The sequence below is a fragment of the Muntiacus reevesi genome, chromosome 1 (assembly GCF_963930625.1).
Source record: "Muntiacus reevesi chromosome 1, mMunRee1.1, whole genome shotgun sequence".
Lineage (NCBI taxonomy): Eukaryota > Metazoa > Chordata > Mammalia > Artiodactyla > Cervidae > Muntiacus > Muntiacus reevesi.
The window spans coordinates 119,483,747-119,505,796 of record NC_089249.1 but is presented as its reverse complement, the minus strand read 5'-3'; the positions used below and the strand labels follow the sequence as shown (position 1 = coordinate 119,505,796).

The window sequence follows — 22,050 nt, the reverse complement described above, 5'->3', positions numbered from 1 at the left end:
AATGTTTCTTTCCTTAACAAGCCAACTAGAAACACTTGCCAAGATATGATTTAAGTGAAGGGTTTCAGGTCAAAGTGCTTTTAAATGATAGGTGTGAATTTTAGAGCATCTTTTGACATGAATAGAAAGAAGGCATGTGTCAAGCCTTCAAATAAACAGTAAACAGATTTTTCTCTGATGATAAATCAAATCAAAGTTTAAAAAAAAATCACTTGAAAATGTACTGTCTAAAACCAATCCACCATGCTTCTGTAGAGTGTACGTGTTTCCTTAAAATTCGGTACCATGGTTAATTAAGAGTGCTGGAGTTAGAGCTGCGTTCCAGCCCCAATTCTGTCAACTCATGGTTTCAAGTGCGATTTCAGTCAATTAGCATCCCCATGGGATTATGTCTCTGTAAGACTGGAATAATATTAATGCCTGCATGGGCTGATGTAATGGATGAATAAGACAATGCATACAGCACGCCAGGCACAGTGCCTGGCACAGAGAAAGCCCTCTATAAACATGAATAGTGTTACTGTTTTTTGGTGATAGACCCAGGGCTGAATTCAGAAGCAGTTAATGAGAATTCTACTATCAGGAATCAGGTAGGTATAAACGATCCAGAGCTCCATTTCCCCAAGTAAGTTCAGTGACCAGGGTGCTTATTGATACTGCAGATTCCAGGGTGCGAGTCCAGGAACCTGTATTTTTAACAACTTTGATGTACATTAAGGTATGAGATCCAGTATTCATCTGAGAGCTGGTTAAGACACAGTCTGGGGCGGGGGGGTCAGAGGTCCTCTATTTTCCTCAGATTCACACTTTTGGCCATGAAAAAAAAAATCTGTTTATCCTCCTCCCCTTCTCCCTTTTTAATCTGCTGAGGGAGATCCTGATTATGAGAATCAGCCTAGTAATTATACAGTGCTGAATTTTTAAAAGGTAGCAAAACTGTTTTTTAAACAGTTTATAAAAACCTAAGATACATGCATACAAAAAAGAGAGATCATTGGCGATTAAGGTTCTTCTGTAACGCTTTGTATAGATATCTTGTTCCTTTGAGCAGAGATGAAGCTGAAATGCTTAAAAAGGATATGAACCCTTGAAGGATCTATGGATGAGCACCCTTGGATCTGTTTGGTGTGATTAAATTGAAATTACTAAAGTATACAGGTAAGACTGGCAGAGTGCTCTGAAAGGCTGGGAAAACCAGTCTTTCTCTCAGACCAGGAAAGAATTCCATACTGAGGAGGCAATTCCCTGTTTAGAACACAAATGAAGAGATACTTGTAGGACTGGTTCTGAGTGTGCAATATTTTATATTTCTTCCTGCTCTCTCCTTTCAAGACTTTGCTGCCTAGGATGGTAGCCCTTGCTTTTCTGCAGCCCTGACAAAGAGCCCTCTTCTCTTGGGTCATTCCTACTTCTCTGCCTTAAGGAATAAATGACCCTCTGATGAAGGGTAGTTTAGATTTGTCAGAAATAATAACACAGTTGACCTGTGTAGGTCTCTATGCTTGATGGGCTTGTGAGTGTCAGGAAGTACATTTAATCAGAGCTGGAGCACAGACTCAGGAGATCCAATACTCATTTGAAGGCTCTGAATACCAGGCATGATCATCTCAATTACTCTGCATGCATTACTGACCAATGACACTAATGAGAAATGCGAGCTAAATAAACTTTCCTTTGGCCCTAAATTATGTTGTCCTTTCGGCTTTCCTAATGATGTGTATGGGGGAAAGGAAGTCCCTGTTATTTATCACTCGATCGTCAAAAAAACCCTTAGGCAGGAAGGCTTCGAGGAGGTCTCCCTAGCTACTGTGGCAGGAAGGACGTTTTATTACCTTTGCACTTTCTGGGTATTCTTCTGGGGTTCGGTGCAGCAAGACGTGGCCTTTGCTGGGGATATTCAGGTATAGGCAGTTTGCGGCCGTGTCATCAGGCACCGTGAGTTTATCGTAGCGATGATCACTCATCTGTTGCATGATCTATAGAAAGATACAAAGCGGGCCTAAGCAGAGTGTCTCCCAACAGGCGGGCAGGGTGGCAGGATAAAAACTTGCAACCTACACCTAAGCATTCTCCTCTGTGTTGAAGTTTGTCCATTACCTCCAGTCACTTAAAACCAGAAAAGGAAAACCAGATGTAACTACGGTTCTTTGGAAGAATTGTAAGGGTTCTTTTAAAAGTGTTTTTAAGGGTTCTAAAATGATTATTTTTTCCTAGTTTTTGTTCATAGATCTATCAGAAAGACACACAGACAAAAGGCCGCACTGGTGTTTTGATGATATCCTTGGCTGAATTAGCAGGACTGCCTGGTCTATAGGGAAAAGGACTATAGCAACAATCAGAATGGTCAGTTAACTGATTTAGCAATAACTGCACACACACATGCACAAACATAATTTCTTCTTCTAGGTGCATTTATTAATAAACTGAATTCACTTGTCTGTTAGCAGGTGCTGTCCTAAATAAAATGAGCATAAAAATCCCCTGGGGGAGGTGAATGTTAAAATCATATTCCAAGGTCTCACCCCTAGGGATTCTGGTTTGACAGATTTGAGATGAGGACCAGAAATTTGTATTCTGAGGTCCCTCCGGGTAATTCTGAGGGAGATGGTCTCTAAACCACACTTGGAGAAAAACCGACTTAGCAAGTCTATTCATCAAGTGAAGGGTTTATTAGTACTCTAGTATGCTGCTGCTGCTGCTGCTGCTGCTAAGTCACTTCAGTAGTGTCCAACTCTGTGCAACCCCATAGACAGCAGCCCACCAGGCTCCCCCGTCCCTGGGATTCTCCAGGCAAGAACACTGGAGTGGGTTGCCATTTCCTTCTCCAATGCATGAAAGTGAAAAGTGAAAGTGAAGTCGCTCAGCCGTGTCCAACTCTTAGCGACCCCATGGACTGCAGCCCACCAGGCTCCTCCGTCCGTGGGATTTTTCAAGCAAGAGTACTGGAGTGGGGTGCCATTGCCTTCTCCGAGTACCCTAGTATAAAACAACTTAAAAATAAGACAGATGAATTCTACAAAGAATTAAAAATATTGGTATCTCATCTTCAGCCCCTCAACAAATTAAAACAAAAATGCAAATAACAACCTCCCCCAACCCCCTACTCCTACCCCATAATGTCAAAAATATCCAAACATCAAAAATGAAAACAAGCATTATTTTGGGCTTACTCTTGTAACTTCTTTTCATTCTTTATCATTTTCTATATGTCTGAAAGAATCTGGCAAAATGTCATTCCATGAAGGTACAACAAGGTATTTTCATTGTCTGGTTCTAATCTACATTTCCAGCTAGGTCTTCCTTTACCCCTCGATATCTGTGTGGAAACGGGCCTCATATTACTGCAGCCCAGAGTTAAGTCTCTTGCACATTCAGTCACAGAGCCACTGGACAGTAAGATTTATGCCGGGAAAGAGCAGAAGAGACAGGATGTGAAGAGTATAGATGGTAAGGTCTTCGTGACTCACCATCAGGTAAACCATTCTCTTTTCCTAGTGGGAACTATGTCAAGGGCAGACAGAAACCAGAAGGAATGTGGAATATCGTTCATAGAGAAGGAAACATTGGGAGTGGGGATGAGCTTAAGCACTATATGAAAGGCTCAGAGATGCGAAGATAAACAGGAACATATCCAGTTTTTGAAGAGGTCACAGCCTACTGGAGGAGACTGTCAGACAAATAGACAATTGTATTACAATAAGAACAAGCAGGGCACCATGCTAACAATTATTATATTATTGAATCCCCAAATTCCCATTTTACAGATCAAGAAAATGGACTGAGAGAGGTCAAAAAAACTTGACCAGGCTCATGCAGGTAGATTTAAATACAGATTTGTGCAACTCAAAACTTAAGTGATTAATCATCTCACTTTGCTCTTTCTTAACCTCCAGAGCTGCAACAAAATCTTTGTCCTACAAAGTACTATATCATTTATTTTTCACTTATTTGCTACTTTTAATTTATGATAAAAACTGACCATGGTACCATTAATCATGGCACTATTTATTCTCTTTTCAGGTGCAGTCCTACTATGGCATGGTACAGTTTGGACTTGACTGGACATCTCTCTTGCGCTTTTTAATTTAAATTGTTCCCTGAGGGGATAGACCCATAGGATGCATCACCCGCCAGTAGGGTGGGCTCTTCTTTAACACCTAGACTGAGAAACCTTAGACCTGTTCAATACATATGGGCTTCCCAGTGGTAAAGAATCTGCCTGCCAATGCAGGAGATGAAAGAGAATCAGGTTCGATCCCTGGGTTGGGAAGATCCCCTGAAGGAGGAAATGGCAACCCACTTCAGTATTCTTGCCTGGAAAATCTTACGGACAGAGGATCCTGGCAGGTTACAATCCATGGGGTTGCAAAGAGTCAGACATGACTGAGAACAGCACAGCAGCAGCAGCCATTCAGCAGATGGACAATTAAGTCTAAGCAAATTATCAATATATTCAACTTAGCTCTCTTTGTGACATGGATATGCTGCAAGATAATATGAAAAGGCATGTTTTAGAGAAAAAAATCCAGACCCAAGTAACTCTCTTCTCTTAGGAATTGCTATTTAATTATATCTTATGCAGACTTTCTTTTGGTTGCTTTCAAAACACAGTGATAGTAACTTCCCTTTATCATTGTGTGGGAAGGGACACATTAAGACCATGAACTCTGGAGTAAGACCCGGGTTTGAGTCTCAGTTCTCTCATTTGTGAGCTATAGAAATTCAAGCTCTTTTTTTTTTTTTCACTTCTTCGTTTCCTCATCTATTGCTGTTCAGTTGCTCAGTTGTGTCCGACTCTTTGCAACCACATGTACTGTGGACTCCTCATCTATAAAATTGGGATAATAATGGTCTTTCACACATTTATTATGAAAGATAAGTGAAGATAATGAATATGATTAGGCACTGTATTAATCCCTTAATTAGCTACTAGTATTTTACCACAGAATGATCAGACAAACAGGGTTCACGTGTCCAGCCTGCAGTCCCATCTACTGTTCTAGCAAACTTTGCTACTGAACCTCACACTTAAGATAGTCTGTTTTGAGGTAAAGAAATCACCTATGGCTCTTAGTACAAGATGAGCTGAAAGAGAAAGAAGCATAGCAAGTCCATACCTCACAGGCCTGACTATAACTTCAATGGTCCCATGAGCAGCCTGGCAAATTCCCCACCTCTCAGTCTGACTCATGCTTGTCCGGGGGTGACTATGAAGCAGAAACATGGAATGTTGTGCATTCCAGAGGAAGTGTTTGTTATCAAGGATGTTATCAGTGCTGACTTCTTGTTTAACCATGAAGGGACAAACTAGAATCTCCAAGGCTATGCCTACCTCAGAAAGTGCCCAGTTTCTCTGGAATAACGGAGACGGAACACTTCCTTTCCTGCTGTGCTTTGCTTAGCCGGCCTTCAGCTCCCATCATGCTCCCTCCTATCCACCCCCTTCGCCCCCCCCAGCTTCTAGTTTGAACAATACCACCCCCGCTTCCTATGTACTTGATTTGTTGTTCTTCAGTTAACGGTGTTTATGTGAAATTCTAATAGCTGTGTTTCCTTACTCTTTAATGTTTCTCTCCCTTCCGGGTCTTATATGTATGATTTATAACTTCTGGTGGGGACATTCCTAAAATTACTGACATAAGGGTCAGGACCCAACCTAACATTGTTTGAGGATAGTTTCACTTTTTTTCACCACTATGAGGGAAGGAATTATAATATTCTTAGTGGGGAAATACTTTAATGCTGGCAATACATAAAGTAATTCACTGATAAATTCTATTGAGAGATACTCTTAAAATAAATGTCTAAATGAAACCAACAAGGCCACCTTAGGAGAAGCTTTGCAATTAATTTATCAAGGCCCCATGGTTATCATTTTAAGACAGGTTTAAAAATATGCCAAAAGAAATGACTTTTAATAATAGAACAGACCCCGTTTGGAGCAGTGAGTAGTCCTGTTTAACTATGGAAGAAAAATTACAAAAGCTCTGTCAGGCATAGTCTTTCTAAATTAAAAGGATTTAGGAAATGGCAACTATAGATAATAAAAAATTACATTTTTTCCATGAAAAAGCTAAAGGTACTTATTCTAAACACAAAGGATTTCCATCTTTTGGGACAAAGAACAGGTTTTTCTTTTCCTGTTAGTCATTATTGTCTTTTTTCTTATGTGTTGTTATTGTCTGAATAAGACAGCTTGGTTTATTTATAGCTAGGTTCAGGAGATGTATGTATATACAGAACGCAGGGCGCTTGCCATCCAGAGGGGAATGCACAGAAAAAGATTCAGGAGATTGTGTGTCTATCTAGCATCTTTCCCCTGTTGTGTTGGAACGGCACTGTGAGGATATGAGGAGGTGCTTGTAGCCCTCCTGGCAGGGCATCACCTCTAAGAGCTCAATGATGGAGCCACCATGAGGCGGAGAAACAGGCTTTGTGTCTGCTTTGTGGCTGCTCGGCAGCCTTTGTTAAAAGATGAGCATCATTTCAAATATCCCGAGAATGTGGCTGTTGGGCTGTTTAGTTCTATGTCCCAACATTTTTTCCTAAAAAGGGGTGGAGGAGGTGTATTGCTCCAAAGCTGTGTGTAAAGTGTCCTTTTAACCCCAGGGACTGTGCTTCCTGCTTCTCACTGCCCTGGGAGCCAGAATGAAAAGGAGAAAGCCCCTAAGCCGTGTACACGCTACAAGGTCCCCGGAGGCCCCAGATTCCGGGTAACACACAGGATTTCTACAGGGCTTCGGGGGAAGATCTGAAGGCTAAATCGCTGTTCTGAACTTCTTTTCTGACTTTTCCCATTTCCTAAAGGAGGTATTCCACTCACTGTGTGTGCTGTGTTGTGCCTAGTTGCTCAGTCGTGTCTGACTCTTTGCCACCCCATGGACTGTAGCCCGCCAAGTTCTTCTGGCCATGGGATTCGCCAGGCAAGAATACTGGAGTGGGTTGCCATGCCCGCCTCCAAGGGATCTTCCCAACCCAGGAATCAAACCCAGGTCTCCTGCATTGCAGGCAGATGCTTTACCAGCTGAGCCACCAGGGAAGCCCAGGAATACTGGAGTGGGTAGCCTATCGCTTTTCCAGGGGATCTTCCCGACCCAGGAATCGAAACCGGGTCTCCTGTACTGCAGGTGTAGTTTTTACCAACTGAACTACTCAGGACAGGATCACCTGGTGTTCTGTCCAATTCCACTGTCTTCCTGGAGCTCCCCCTTCAGGCCTGGCATGATGGCAGTGGAAGGTTGGGAACCTAGACAAGATGCCACATTAACTTGGGCATGGATTCTGCCTTCAGAAGATGATAATCTATAATTTAAGCTAGGTCAAGGGTAAACGAGCAGTAAAATGAGTCAGCGTCACTTCTGACACAGGCATCTCCTTAACTAAGAAGGCACGCAGCCCTGGGAGGAAATGGCTCTGAGAATCATCTTGGCCACGTCCTCGTGGTCTGTTACACAGCTGCTCATCCGAAGGAACCCACATTGCTCCCCAGAGGGGAGCTGTCACAAAACAGAGTGGGAAACGTCTGGCTTCCAGCCCAAGATAATTTGCATGGCTAGTTGCATTAACAACCAGGCATTTCCGGCAGTTCCCAACATTTCTGGGAATTTTCTCATTCAAGGGTCTGGAAGGCAATTTCATTCTCTCACTTGTTACTTACTCATGGTTTCTTTGTGCTACATCACTTATTTTGAAAAAATTCCCAGGCTATGTTGTTTCACAGAACAATGTAGGACGCATTGGTCAAATACCAAAGCAAAGTTGTATAGAAGGTGATTAAAGATGTTTAGGAAACAAAGCACATTTTTGGCTTGCTCATACCGGATCTTCCTATGAAGCATACATATGTATTCATCTTAACATATCAAAGTGGAACCAACTCAATAAAACAACTCATTATAGATTCTATTGAGATATACAGTATATGATGTCAAGCACACTTTTCATTGCTCCTGGACATCTAAAATCATTCATACATTTATTTATCTACCCATCCATCAAGAGTTTATTGAGAATTTGACAATATACCAGGCATCAAGTCCTGGCAGTCCTTTTAAGGCTCAGTCAAGCAGCTATGAATGACATTCTAGAATTGAAATCATGTTTTCATTTTTTAATAGTGTTTCCATGGATCAGCTCAAAATGAACACAACCCGAGTGAGGCTGCCTTTTAAACAACCTCTCTGAATTGATGGGTTGTATAGATCCTAAGAATGAAGTTGCATGGTTCTTTTTAGTTAAATCTGGGCAAACTTTCAATGCCAAATATTTCCTTCCAAGCTAGCTGACATTTCCTCCATAAATTATCTCATGTTTGGAGCTGCTGCTTTTACTCACATCATATGGGCCACATGAAAATGTGGAGGAAAGATTTCTTCTGTTATTCAAACTACAACGACAAGTCACAAAAACTATTTCCGGAAGGAATCCTCAAACACAATGGTTTCTGTGGAAGGCTGGGACCCGCACCACCGCCCCCCCCGCCCCCGCCCTCCCAACTCTTATAAGACCACTCTGAGCTCTGTGGAGGGTTGAGGAACAGAGTAGGGGCAGAAGGAACAAGTATCAATTCTCTGGGTGACTTACAGCCCTGATTAAATTTTTGACTCAAGGAATGGAGAGGAAAAAAATCAGACCAAAGCACCCCTCCCCAAATGCAAAGTCTAGCATTCTTCCCTCCCTTCTTCCCCCTGCCATGCTTATCTATGACTATCTGTGTAGCAGATGCAAATTCCCCACAGTCTTATCCTTATATCTTGAATAAGTACAGTAGACAGCTGCCTACTTGACTACCGAGGTCATGCCCTGGCTTTGCTTCTCCAGATACCTACATCCTAAATTCAGCTCCTAAAATCTCATCATCAAAAATGAACTTCCCTGGGTATTGGGAACTGGATGATCTTTCAGTTTCCCTTGGGTCATTCAATAACAAGAAAGAATTGAAGTGTTTATTGAGCTATCTTCTAATTATTGGTGGTTCATCTGTTTTCACTCCTTTCTTCAACAATTCATTTTACAGATAAGAAAGCCAAGGTTCAGACAAATTCAGTAATTTGTCCAAGGTCACACATGAAGACAGAAATCCAGGATCCAGGTCCAGGTGAGTCAGCCTCCAAAGGCCCACCATTTTGTGGTCACATCAATCTGCCACCTTTGCGAATAGCCCTTGAAAGATTAGACTCAGAGCTCACTAGTTGAGCCTGTGGGCTAATTTTTCCTGTAGATACAGTTTATTTGACATGCACATATTTTTAAAAGTTTGCATGTAAGTGCATTTTGGACAGAGAAGGTCTGACCCCTGAAGTTGTCTGAGTTTGCTATTAGACTACAAAGGTTGGTTTCCTCAGAGATAGCTACTCTATTTTTTAAGCAGGTGAAGGAAGAGAAAAGCCTTCAGGAATAGAAAAGGACAGTGGGTGAAGAGGCATTATCACCTCTAGAGCAGCAGAGGGGCAAGCTCAAAGGTGAGAGATGAGAAATGGCCAAACATGCACACTTTGTAATGATGCCCATGTCCAGCTTTGCTGACGCAGACCCCACCACTGGTGGATTAATGCTTAGTCTATGTGTGAGCACATGATTCCTTGGTTATCTCATCAGGTACCCATTTAAACTTTTTTTTTTTTTTTGCAATAACTGTGATTGTTTTGCTTTGAGACAATCAAAATCCTCGACCTGGTATGCTTGGCCATTTGTGAAAGAGTCGCTTGGGGGTGAGAGGAGAGTCTGTGCACACGAAAGAGCATTCTTTTTTGTTTCTTTTCTGGAACAGTGTGAAGAAAATCACCATCGGGACTTCTAATTGCTCTACAAAACTGTACTCATAGCCTGGGTACAGGCTAAAGAAAAAAGTCTTTAGCATATGTTCAGTGCCCTGAGATCTTCAGCTCCAGGTGGTAGTATGCTGGTAAAAGGGGAAAAATATATGCCTAATATACCCATAGAAGTTTATTACAAATTTTTCTGTATTATAAAGGATGGGTAGCATATAATCTATAAATAATAATAAAGACTTCAGCGCTCCTGACTGTAATTTTCATATTGCCAATTGATTCTCACGGAATGCTTCTGTTGATTTCTGCAGTTTGTGCATTTGAGGCCAAACCAACAGTTGCAACTGACAAACCAGCAATTAGTCAGTTCCAAAATGGCTGCTGGGTGATATTTTGTTAACAATAGTAAGACGGATGAAACAATGTTTGGCAATGATGTAAGTGACTTCATTGGTAAAGTGCATAGTAGCTTTTGAATACTGGAAGAATATTTCCTCATTTTCCCTCAATGTAATGGTTATGCACATGATAAACTTTTAAGTTTAATCTGCATAATTAAAATTTTTCCCATCAGAATTTGGGATGGACATGTACACACTACTATATTTAAAATGGATAACCAACAAGGACCCACTGTAGCACATGGAACTCTGCTCAGTGTTATGTGGCAGCCTGGGTGGGAGGGGGGGGTTTGGGGGTGAAAGGATACATGTATATGGATGGCTGAGTCCCTTCCCTGTTCTCTTGAAGCTATCACATTGTTAATTGGCTACACCCCAATACTGGAGAAGGAAACAGCAGCCTGCTCCAGTATTCTTGCTTGGGAATTCCATGGGCAGAGGAACTTGGAGGACTATAGGCCGTGGGGTCACAAAGAGTTGGACTTGACTTAGTGACTGAGCACACATACTCCAATACAAAATTAAAAGTTTAAAAAATTTGTACATCACTTTCTTATGTCTAGAAAATCAGTAAAATGATACATTAAGTCCTGTTTTGTAGCTTTGCTGATTTCTGTGGTGCAAACATTCTCACCGAAGCCAATTTCAAGTTACCACTGTGATATTATTGAATATGGCATTGGGAAGGGATGTGCATGGGCACTGTTATATGACACTACCATATACACAAACAGATGGAACAACTGTAAAGGAACGGCTAATGGCAAAATGTAATAATATAACTAGGAAGTTACTACCTTTTTTAAAACAAAATGTATTTAGTCATAAGTTTATACAATTTGATTTTTAATAATAGATGTGTTTAATAAGCACCTATCAAAATTCCCCAAAATGTAACAGTTGGCCTGGGTAAGCTGGCTGTAGCAAACCACTGCCCTATACAGGGGGCTTCATGGTTTTATAAGACTTGGCTCTTGAATTTCAGCATAAGTTGGCCTTTCATAGAAAGTTACTTTAAGTCACCCTCCACTTTCTTTGTTAGTATCACAGATAACTTTAGTTTTAAAATTTGGCTCATGTAGCTTTTGTTTTCTCATGACAGACAATATTTGAGGATTAGCTTTCAATGAGCTTTTGAAATACACTAATGGTATAAGGTATCATGAATACTTAAAAGGAAGGATAGCAAATTGGATTTGCTAAACAGGAGCCTAAATTCAATGAAGCTTTCAAACATACAAGAGAAGATGACTGATTGGAAACTTAAAGTCTAATTGTCCTACGTGTAAAGAGGAAATGAGAATTCACAGTTTACATTATTAAACTTGGCTCCAATTTAAATTATTGTTCCCCTTTTATACCATCTTTCCCTTTCATTTCCAGTTAGGTTATTTTGCTATACTCCTTCCATCTTTGTAAGCTACTTAAGAAATGAGGTGATGTATGATTACATAATTTCAAACAGTTCTTCTAAAAACATGTTTTTAAATTATAAATTAAAATACAAGTTATAAAAATACATAACACAAGTTTTTTGTATAAGAGTCAAATATGAAAAAAGTTATATTGGACTTAATGCAACTGTACACATTTGTCAAAGCCCATTGAACTGTACATTTAAAGCTTGTGAAGTTTATTGTATGGAAATTATATTTCACAAAAGCTGAATTTAAAAATTTGAAGCCCTCTTTCTCCCTCTCTAATCCATCGTTGGCTTTTCTCTTCTCCCTTTCCTTATGGGAAATTACTATTAAGTTTGACGTAGGTCCTTCAGACTATTTTTAACACATGTACATACTCAAAACAGAACCTGTTTATTTCCCACTGAATTTGTCAGTGAAGGAGCCTGAACATCTCAGTTTTTAGGGGCCCCAAAGTCCACTTCTCTCAAAGGCCGGTAACAAAAACCTCTTCAGATTTCGTACTTGTGAAGGCAATTTCTGTGATTGTCTTACAGATACTAATTTTTGCCCATAAATAGTTCCAATGTCTGTAAATAATGTTACACAAAAACTGAATAAATATTGGGATTGTATGCATGCGTGCATGCTAGGTCGCTTCAGTCATGTCCAACTTTTTTGTGACCCCATGGACTGCAGCCAACAGACTGCTCTGTCCGTGGGATTTCCCAGGTGAACATACCAGAGTGGGTTGCCATGCCCTCCTCCTGGAGGTCTTCCCCATCCAGGTATTGAACCCTCACCTATGTCTCCTGCTTTGGCAAAGGGGTTCTTTACCACTAGTGCCCCCTGGGAAGCCCACTGGGATTGTATATAGCTATTTAATTCCCTGCTTCTGAAGGACTCTCTTGTCATGAACTAGTTGATCTTCAGGAGTCATTGCAGTTGCTAAATGCATCAGGAATAAAAGGCCCTCAACTGTGATATGTTCAGAAATGGAAATTTCTGGGAAACAAGGTTCACAGATCTCACTCATGTTTTAGGATGAGTTTGTTTAACCTCAGCATTGTTGACATTTTGTGCTGGATAATTATTTGTTTTGGGGGCTGTCCTGTGTATTATAGGAGGTTGAGCATCCTTGGCCTCTACACACTATGTATCAGTAGCACCCACCCCCTTAACCCCCCACATAATAACAAAAATATCTCCAGATATTGTTGGATGTTTCCTTGAGGGTAAGGGAGGACAAAATTGCCTCTGGTTGAAAACCACTGTTTTAAGAAGAAAGCTTTATCGAATCTACTGACATTTTAAAAGAAGAGCAGATACTTAAGGGAGATAGGAGGAAAAATAAGCAGAAAAAGAGAAATCAAACTTCCAAAGAAGTATACCATTTGCTCTTCTATTCTTCCTCTGAATTAATAGTCTCCCTGAAAATAAATGGATTGGTATTGAAGAAAACAGCTGTTATCCACACATATCTTAGACAAGAAAACCAAATCCTGTAAATGACAACCAAACCATGGCAGATGAAGAAAGCAGCCACCCCACGTCACCTACTTATGTGGGGTGTTTCCTGGACTCTCTGTTTTACATTTCCGAAATGGGGAGGAGAAATTGTGGTTTCCTCCTGGATTTGGCCTTTGCTAGTGTCAGACAGTGAATGTTGAGAAGGTACTTTGAACACTTCATCAAGCCCACTTCTCTTTTATGGAGGTTCAGAGAGATAAAAAATTAGGTGACTTACCTAAAATCACACAGAGGTAGTGAACTGAACTGCAAAGCCAGGACTACACCCTAGTTCTCATGACTCAGTCCAGGCCTTTTCTAGTGATCTTGGTTTGGTGGAGAGAATTTAAGTGGGACAAAGAGGAACAATATCAACCCCTCCCCAGCCTCCTCCTCCACTCCCAAGTCAAGGAGTCTCTCTTTTCTTTCAAGATCTAAAGTAGATTGTCCAGTACAACCTAATTGCATTCCATGATTTGTGGAATGTCCTAGGCCAGCGGTTCTTGACTTGGGCCACACATTAGAATCATCTGGGGAACTTTAAAAAAATGTATAGTTTCTGGGCCCCAATCATAGAGATTCTTTTTTGACTTGGTCTAGAGTAGGGAAAAATGTCACTGTTTCTTTTTAAATGCTCCCTCCTGATGACTATAATATGTAGACAGGATTGAGAACCACTAGTCTTTGCCCTGTCTATAACTTTGACCAATTTGGGGAGAGGGGTTGAGAAGGGAAAGGAGGTAGCTGATATGCACATGTTACCTCTGGCCCCACTGAATTAGATCCCTTTAGAAATATAATTGTTTCACAGGCGCTGTCCCTCTTTTAAGCGATGTCAACATAAGCTGGGACCCCAGTCTCTCTTTGACCGCCTGGAAGAAAAAGCCCTATTCACCTACAGTAATAGATTGTTCTCCAGTTTGGCAGATTGGAGTACTGCAGTAACAGAGACACTTAAAATAGAATATGAAATGCTGGTGTTCTTCAAAGATTCGACAACTCTGCTTTGTAGTTCAGATCTCTCCTCATTCCCTTTTCTCTGCTCTTTCCCTATCTCCACATTCCTGTTGCTTCTAACAAAGGATATTTTTGCTTTCTCTTTTGCTGTATTGTCTCCTGCTGACCCCAAGCCTTCAAGGATCTCACCTTTTACCCCAAAGGCCTTATTGTATCTTCCTAGACAAAAGCAGTTCTCTAAGAATGCAGGGTTTAGCTCTTCTAAGGGCCTGTGGACATTGTGGTTGCTTCCCACACATCCATTCTCTGCTTTCTTAGTAGTTACCTGGGTTTTCACTTGTATATCCATGCCTCCCCGTGAAGCCCACATTATCTGGGGGAAGCTAATTCTACCTCTGACTGCAGGATTGAGACTCTAGGCCAAAGGTTCCTCTCTCGGTTCGTCTCTTCCTCTCTTGGTACCCATAAGTGTCCCAGTAATATTTTTATGGGGCCCTCAGGCCAAGAAAAAAGAGTGAAACTCAAACCAAAACAAAAAAATAAACTCTAGCAAATCTAATGCTTTTATTTATTAAGTAGTTAGGTCCAAACAACAGTAGAAAGGTGTGTGATGTCTGAGAGGTATATCTGTATTCTTTTTGAAAACTTTATGTTTCTGCCATTGTACCCCTGTGAATTTGTCTGTGGTGCTCCATTGTGCCTGGATGCAGTCAGGAAACTGTAGCTCCAGAGAAATTCATCCCTGGTTCCATTAGTGGTTCAGGGATGAACAGATGACCAATTTGAACCAATAAGAATGGACAAGATCAGAAAGAAACTTCCTTACTTTTCTGAGAGAGCTGATGTTCCTCTCCCTGAATGGGGGTGAGGAGGCAAGTAGCCAGGAGCTACTGGCAACCACTGTGCTCCCCGGAACAGGAGCCAGCTTTATAGTGAAGCTCATCTGTAGAAGGGAAGACAGAGTCTGGTTCTTTGTCAGCATCATTGAGCAGACCCATCAAATCTACCCTAAAGTCTACATTACTTCAGAACTACAGGGACCATAATTCTCCTTCACGGTTTTAGCCAGTTTGACCTGAGTTTTCTGTTCACGGCTAGTGAAGACAAGCAGCTTTTATCATTGAGAACTAAATTTGGCTATGACAGAAAGTACCTGCCCCCTCTAAACAACTTTTAAAAGTTTCTTTCTCTGTCATGTGAAAGGAGTTTTGAGGTTGTAGTGCAGTGTATGGACTTGACAGTCATCACAGGCTGAGGTTCTTCTAGCTTTTTGCTCTGTTATGTAGCCCTTGTCCTCATGGTATGAAATAGCTGTTTGTGCTCCAGCCATCACATCTTTTTTTCAAGGTTCAGGGTAGGGAGAAGGCACAACTCCTCTCTTTCAAATCCAGGCTTCCTGGATCTCATACCCAGCACCACTAATCTCATATCATTGGACAATACTTAGTCCCGTTGTTATAACTAGGACAAAGAAAGCCGAGAGCTGTGAACTTTGTTCCAGGTTGCAATAGGTTCATTTAAGACTCAAGGTTCAATTAATAAGAAGGAAGGGTGGCATAGAAGTTGGAGAAGGCAACTAACTGACTATCATCAATTGGTTCAGAGAGCAATACATTTTTGTATCTCTACTGTATGTATTTTGACCTCTGCCCCTTTAGGCAATCGACATACTGCTTGGATTGAATTGAGTTAAGGCAACCAAGTCATCACAGCAGAGTGGATGAAGCTTCCAGAGAGGCACAGACACATCACTGGCCTCTCCGTGCAGCGCCTGGCATGGGGTAGGCGCTCAATACATTTGTTAAATGTTGAACAAATGGATGAATAATCTTTCAGCATTTCAGAAACTCTTAAAATCTTCCTAAAATCTCCTGATGCAAATTTCCTGTAAGACACACTCACTCAGAGCTCAACCTTCTGGAAGCAAAGAAGAGCTTCCAAAAGTCAGTGCTTATGCTGCATCCTTCTGTGCAATTGATACTTGTCACTGGAACTCTGACTTTAATCAGTGTGGGTGCTGTCTCCAGGGGCACCTTTTCAAATTCTTCCTAACAAGCTCAGGGATGGGAGCACACAATACTTCCCACCCAAGTTTCCTTCCTCTTTCCACTATTCCTACTTGAAGAATTTAGTATCCTATTTATTTTCAAGCCACAGGACTTTAGACCTTCAGACTTCTCTATTCAAGTCTAAGAGCCTTATGCAGCCAAAGAGAATTAGATAATAAGCACTTATTGCAGATACATTGTATTTTAATATGCAAACATCATCAATAGAGAGAAAGGAACTAGATGGAACACATGATATTGTTTATTCTGTAAGCATTTACCCTAAAAAGACACAGTATTTTAAAGAAATTAGTTTTTCATAGGTATTTGTACTTCAATAATCCAGTGAAGCTCTGCATGTTTTTTTTTTTTTTATGTTCTTAAAATGGAAACATAAACTTTATGCTTTGAAATTTGCTACCACGATTTTTAAAAACTTTTTAAAAATTTACTTTATTTATTTCAATTGGAGGCTAATTACTTTACCATATTGTGGTGGTTTTTGCCATACATTGACATGAGTCAGTCATGGGTGCACATGTTCCCCCATCCTGAACCCCCCTCCCACTTCTCTCCCCACTCCATCCCTCCGAGTTGTCACGGAGCACTAGCTTTGAGTGCCCTGCTTCACGCGTTGAACTTGCACTGGTCATCTATTTTACATATGGTAATACATGTTTCAATGCTATTCTCTCAAATCACTCCACCCTTGCCTTCACATAGTCCAAAAGTCTGTTCTTTACATCTGTGTCTTTTTTTAATGTCTTGCAAATAGGGTCATCAGTACCATTTCTAAGTTCCATATATATGTGTTAACATCAGGTATTGGTGTTTCTCTTTCTGACTTACTTCACTCTGTATAATAGGCTCCAGTTTCATCCACCTCATTAGAACTGATTCAAATGCACTCATTTTTATAGCTGAGTAATATTCCACTGTGTGTAAGTACCATAACTTCCTTATCCATTCGTCTGCTATTGGATATCTAGGTTGCTTTCATGTCCTAGCTACTGTAAACAGTGCTGCAATGAACATTGGGGTACATGTGTCTTTTTCAATTCTGGTTTCCTCAGTGTGTATGCTCAGCAGTGGGATTGCTGGGTCATATAGTAGTTCTATTTCCAGTTTTAAAGGAATCTCCACACTGTTCTCAATAGTGGCTGTACCAGTTTCTGCAGTTTTTTTTTTTTTTTTTAATCACATGAGTGTTACTTCTCTGAAGTGCTATGCCAGTTGTTTTATAAGATACTATTCTGAATGATATTAGGGGGCATTTTCTGTCCAACAACACAGTGATTTACTTTTGGCGTGAATCGTCTCCCCCTGCCCTCAAATGCTGATATAGGATGTCTGGTGAACTCCAGACAGAGGATTGCTTCTCCCAGTGTGGTCTACAGATTACCTGCATCCAAGTCATGCAAGGGTTCCTAGGCTCCAGGCCAGCGTTGCTGCTGAATTTCTTGTAGTCAACCCCAGAAATGTGATGTGCATGTCATTATTTATTTTAACTGGAGGATAATTGCTTTACAATTTGTGTTGGTTTCTGCTGTACATCAGTGTGAATCAGCTATAAGTAAATATAGATTCCCTCCCTCTTGAACCTCCCTCCCCCCCCAATCCCACCCCTCTAGGTTGGCACAGAGCACCGAGCCGAGCCCCTGTGTTACACTGCAGTTTCCCACCGGCTATCTATTGAACACACGCTAGTGTGTATATGTCCATGCTACTCTCGAAATTCGTCCCACCTTCTCCTTCCTCTGCTGTATCTACAAGTCTCTTCTCTATGTCTGTGTCTCTATTTCTGCCCTGCAAATAGGTTCAACAGAACCATTTATCTGGATTCTATATACATGCATTAGCTTTTTCTTTTGGCCACACCATGCAGGATCTTAGTTCCCCAACCAGGGATCAAACCCAGGCCCACAGCAATGAAGGCCCACGTGATAATACTAGACTGCCACGGAGTTCCTGTGATACACATTTCAAATGTGCATTCTGTGTGATTCTTGGGTATGTTAACGTGGAAAGATAATTAACTTAGGCTTTTCAAATTAAAATAATGTGAACATCACACTTAAATGTATTATTACCACTATTGATCTTACAACTACTGGTAGCTAATCTAGATTGAACTCTTATCACTTTCCAGGGTGTAGATTTTTTGTTTTTGAAACTCTGTACCAAGAGTCACCTCTGGATGTGTGGTTACAGCTTTGAATTTTGTCCCCTTCCAGAAAAAGACAAAAGGGAATGGCTTTGTTGTAAGCTATCTCCAAAGTTTTTACATTTGAAGGCAGATAGTATTTGAGAAATACTGGGTCTCCCAGTGACCATAAATGAAAAACAGATTAAAATGGGAGAAATAGTACATGATTATTAACGATAGAGTACTATTGGAGTGATTTCATTATTCAGTAGGTCCTTGTTGGTTATCTGTTTTACATACAGTAGTGTGCATATTTTAATCCCAAACTCCTAATTTATCCCTCTCCCCCAGAATATTTACTTTTAATTTGCTTCTCTTGCATGTCACTGTTTCTAAGGATGGGCTAAATTCCAGTATTGAATCCATCTGTGTGCATGTTTTCTCTAGAAGTTGGAGAATGATTTAGAGTTAAAATGTCATTTCTAATTTAGTGCCTAGGTTTAACCATATGCTTTATTAATCTTCAGCCAAGCAATAGGATACTCATCAACACCTAAGGCATTTAATGCATGTGATGTTCACGGAGAAACAGTAACCCAAAACTCAACCATTCTCCCTCCAGCTCAACTGACACATTTCCTAATCTGTTCCACATCAAGGGTACTGGTGTTGGCTTGGTGAGAGTGTCACATAGGCCATTCAGCGATGCACAATTTCAGCCCATGAGACACAAATCATTCTGGGTAATTCGTGTGTGAGTGTGTGTGTGGTCTTTTGCCAACTCAATTCAGTCAAGAAACAATGAGACCCTGCTGGAGACAGAGGGCACACAAATGTTAAAGTGATTTTTTTCCATGTGCTTTGAGAGTGAGTAGATAAAGATAATAAAAAATAAATGGAAAAGGGTAAAGGACAGAGACTCTAAATTCAGATGAGCCGCTGACTGCTGCCAATGGAAACTGAAATGGGAGCCAGCCCCGTTAGTGTCTTACGAGCTTAGACGTCGGCCATCTACCAGAGCTGCCGTCAGCTGGATGTGTCTGAGTACAGCTCAGCTCTCAAAATGTGAATCGAGGTCAGAGGAATCCAGCAACACGTTCTGTCCACCAATTTTCTATGGTTTGTTCCTGTGTTGATGAAGAGAACTGAATTCATCATCCCAGGGAGAATTTGAACTCTCTTCTGAGAATTCCATCACAGGCACCCCATTTGGTAGTCTTTTCTGATGTGATTTCATTGATCATTGTCCCCTAGGGCCTGGTATAGTGCCTGGTGCAGAACAGGAGTTCTATTAGTATCTGTCCAACTGCTGACCTGGGCCTTTTTCCTCTCCTGCCCTTTCAACTCCATCAGTTATGATGTTCTGCTACTTCTGTAAATAGAACTCACCCCCTGCAGGGTCCTCTCTGTGGTCATGGCTGCTTCTCCAGTCCAGACCCTCCTTTCCTTTATTTCTGGACTGTGTGATGCTTCCTAACTAGTTTTATTACTCCTGATCTTCCTGTTAAATCATTCTAGGCATAACATCAGACAGACCTCTCTGAAATACCACCTTTTACACCTTTGCTAAAAAATTGAGTAGCTTCCCACAGCCTGCAGATAAGACTCTAATTCCTTTACTTTTGGACTAGCCCCAACTTATTTCTTAGACCTTAATTCTCTTCCTGTACCTGCACATCATCTGTTGATTATAAAATAGATATTCCCCCCATTGTCCATCTACAGCAAACATGCATCCTCTGTGCCCGTCTGTCTCTGTCTTGCTGTTTGTTCAGGTCCACTCGGACTTTGGCTCCCTCCTCCTGTGATCACTCTATCCTTGGAACTCCCACTACCTCTACTAGGACCCTGCACCATTTAGGAGGCATTTGCCTTATCTTACACTGACACTGTCCTGTTTCTCCAGTCCAGCTGGAGAAGCCTTGAGGGCATCCTCCTCCACGTTCCCTGTGTGTGAGACTCTATTTTTCATACAGTTGCTGCTCAATAAATTGCTGTCTGATGCTCAAGAAGCCCTAACTTCAAACTCAACTGTAATCTCATTTTAGGGGCTTCCCGGGGGACTGAAGCGACTTAGCAGCAGCTGCAGCAGCAGCAGCCGGGGGCACTAGTGACAAAGAACCCACCTGCCAATGCAGGAGACAAGAGACATGGGTGTGATCCCTGGGTTGAAAGATACCCTGGAGGAGGGCTTGGCAACCCACTGCAGTATTCTTACCTCCAGAATCCCATGGACAGAGGAGCCTGGCAGGCTATAGCCCATAGGGTTGCACAGAGTTGGACACGACTGGAGCGACTTAGCACACATGCAATCTTTTTTCAATTGCCTTTTCTTCCATCTGCCTTTTGAAAAATCTTTTTGCAGAAGAGACAACAATAAAAGGCTTTGGAAACCTTACCTTTTTTTTCTATCAGATCTTTATGTATGAATTAGGAAATGATGATGTTTGTTAGATATCCAGTTTAATAGCTACATAGTCAGTTGAAGCCTCCTCAAAGAGAGATGGAACTAGGATGGAGTCTTCTGCAGTTTTCTATCCTCAAGCTGGCATCAACACGTTCAGCTAAGCATAAGTCTTCTATCACTTACAGCCACTGAAAGGACGATGTCACAGTGGTCAAGAGTCTGTAGTGAACCCACTTGGGAACTATCTATATCACTGAGTGCTTTCTAATGAAATGCTTGTTACTTTTTGCCAAGCTTGAGACATAGTCCTTCATCTTGACTGCCTGTCATGAAATTTCCAGCGGGGAGGAATGAAGCTCTCATTCCTTGGAGAGGCTGGTTGAACTTTGTTTTTTCAGGATGAGATTGCCTACTGGAGACGGGGTCACACAGGGAGAGCTAGAAGCAGAGCCAGAAGGACAACCTGTGAATTTGGCCTCTAAGTTCTCTGCTTTGCCTTCAAATCCATTGTGGCCCTTTAGACAACTGTGCTTCTTCAGTCGAATCAACATATGATTTTGTTTGTAAAGTAAGTTTTTTTCTCTAATATCAGTAATAATATGAAGTTTAGTCTTTTTTTCTCTTTGGCATAAATCTCTGTACATAAAGATAGGGTACTATTGTTAGATTTTTCTTTGTGTGTGTGTGTGTGTGTATGTGTGTGTTGGGGAGGGGTTTGGGAAGCATGAGTCAAATGCAAATTTTCTGTTCTCAGAAAATGATAACATTAGTGATTTTTGATAACTCAGAATATTTTAATAAAGAAGTTTAACATGTCAAATGGATTGAAGGATGGCATTCAAGTTATTACCTAATTAGGTATTATATTAATATTTTAAGTTGTACAATGTTGAACTCTTGGCATGGAAAGAGTAGGGAGTTTCTGACTTTTGATGGCTTTTGATTTGGATACTTTCTCTAACTTTTAATGCTACTTGGAGGATGTTCTTTTGTACCTCTACTATAGAGGTAGTGATTGGCTTCTTCAGGTGCATATTATTCAGGATCATAAGTTAGGTGCTTTTGTAAGTTGTAGAAATTCTTGAAGGCAGTGGCTTTCAACTTAGTCTGTGTGCCAGAATCACCTGTGGAACTTTTGAAAATACAGATGCCTGGTAGAGGCAGACTTGTGGTTGCCAGAGGGAGGGGGGCTGCATGGGGAAGTTTGAGAGTTGGGGATTAGCAGATGCAATCTATTATATATTGAATGGATAAACAGTAAGGTACTACTGTATGGCACAGGGAACTGTATTCAATATCCTGTGATAAACCATAATGGAAGAGAATATGAAAAGGAATTATTTATACATATATATATATATACACACACACACATATATATATATATATAAAACTGGATCATTTTGCCTTAT

At 41.0% G+C, this 22,050-nt stretch overlaps 1 protein-coding gene across 2 annotated transcripts in view; it reads right to left on the bottom strand.

Moving 5' to 3' along the window:
- The window catches only part of DDAH1 (dimethylarginine dimethylaminohydrolase 1), a 147,132-nt gene that overhangs the window by 3,434 nt on the left and 121,648 nt on the right, over positions 1-22,050 (bottom strand). For both annotated transcript variants that reach the window (XM_065909919.1, XM_065909928.1), the window contains exon 5: positions 1,833-1,976. In XM_065909919.1, coding sequence (XP_065765991.1) covers positions 1,833-1,976 — 144 coding nt within the window. The remainder of the gene's footprint in view (positions 1-1,832; positions 1,977-22,050) is intronic.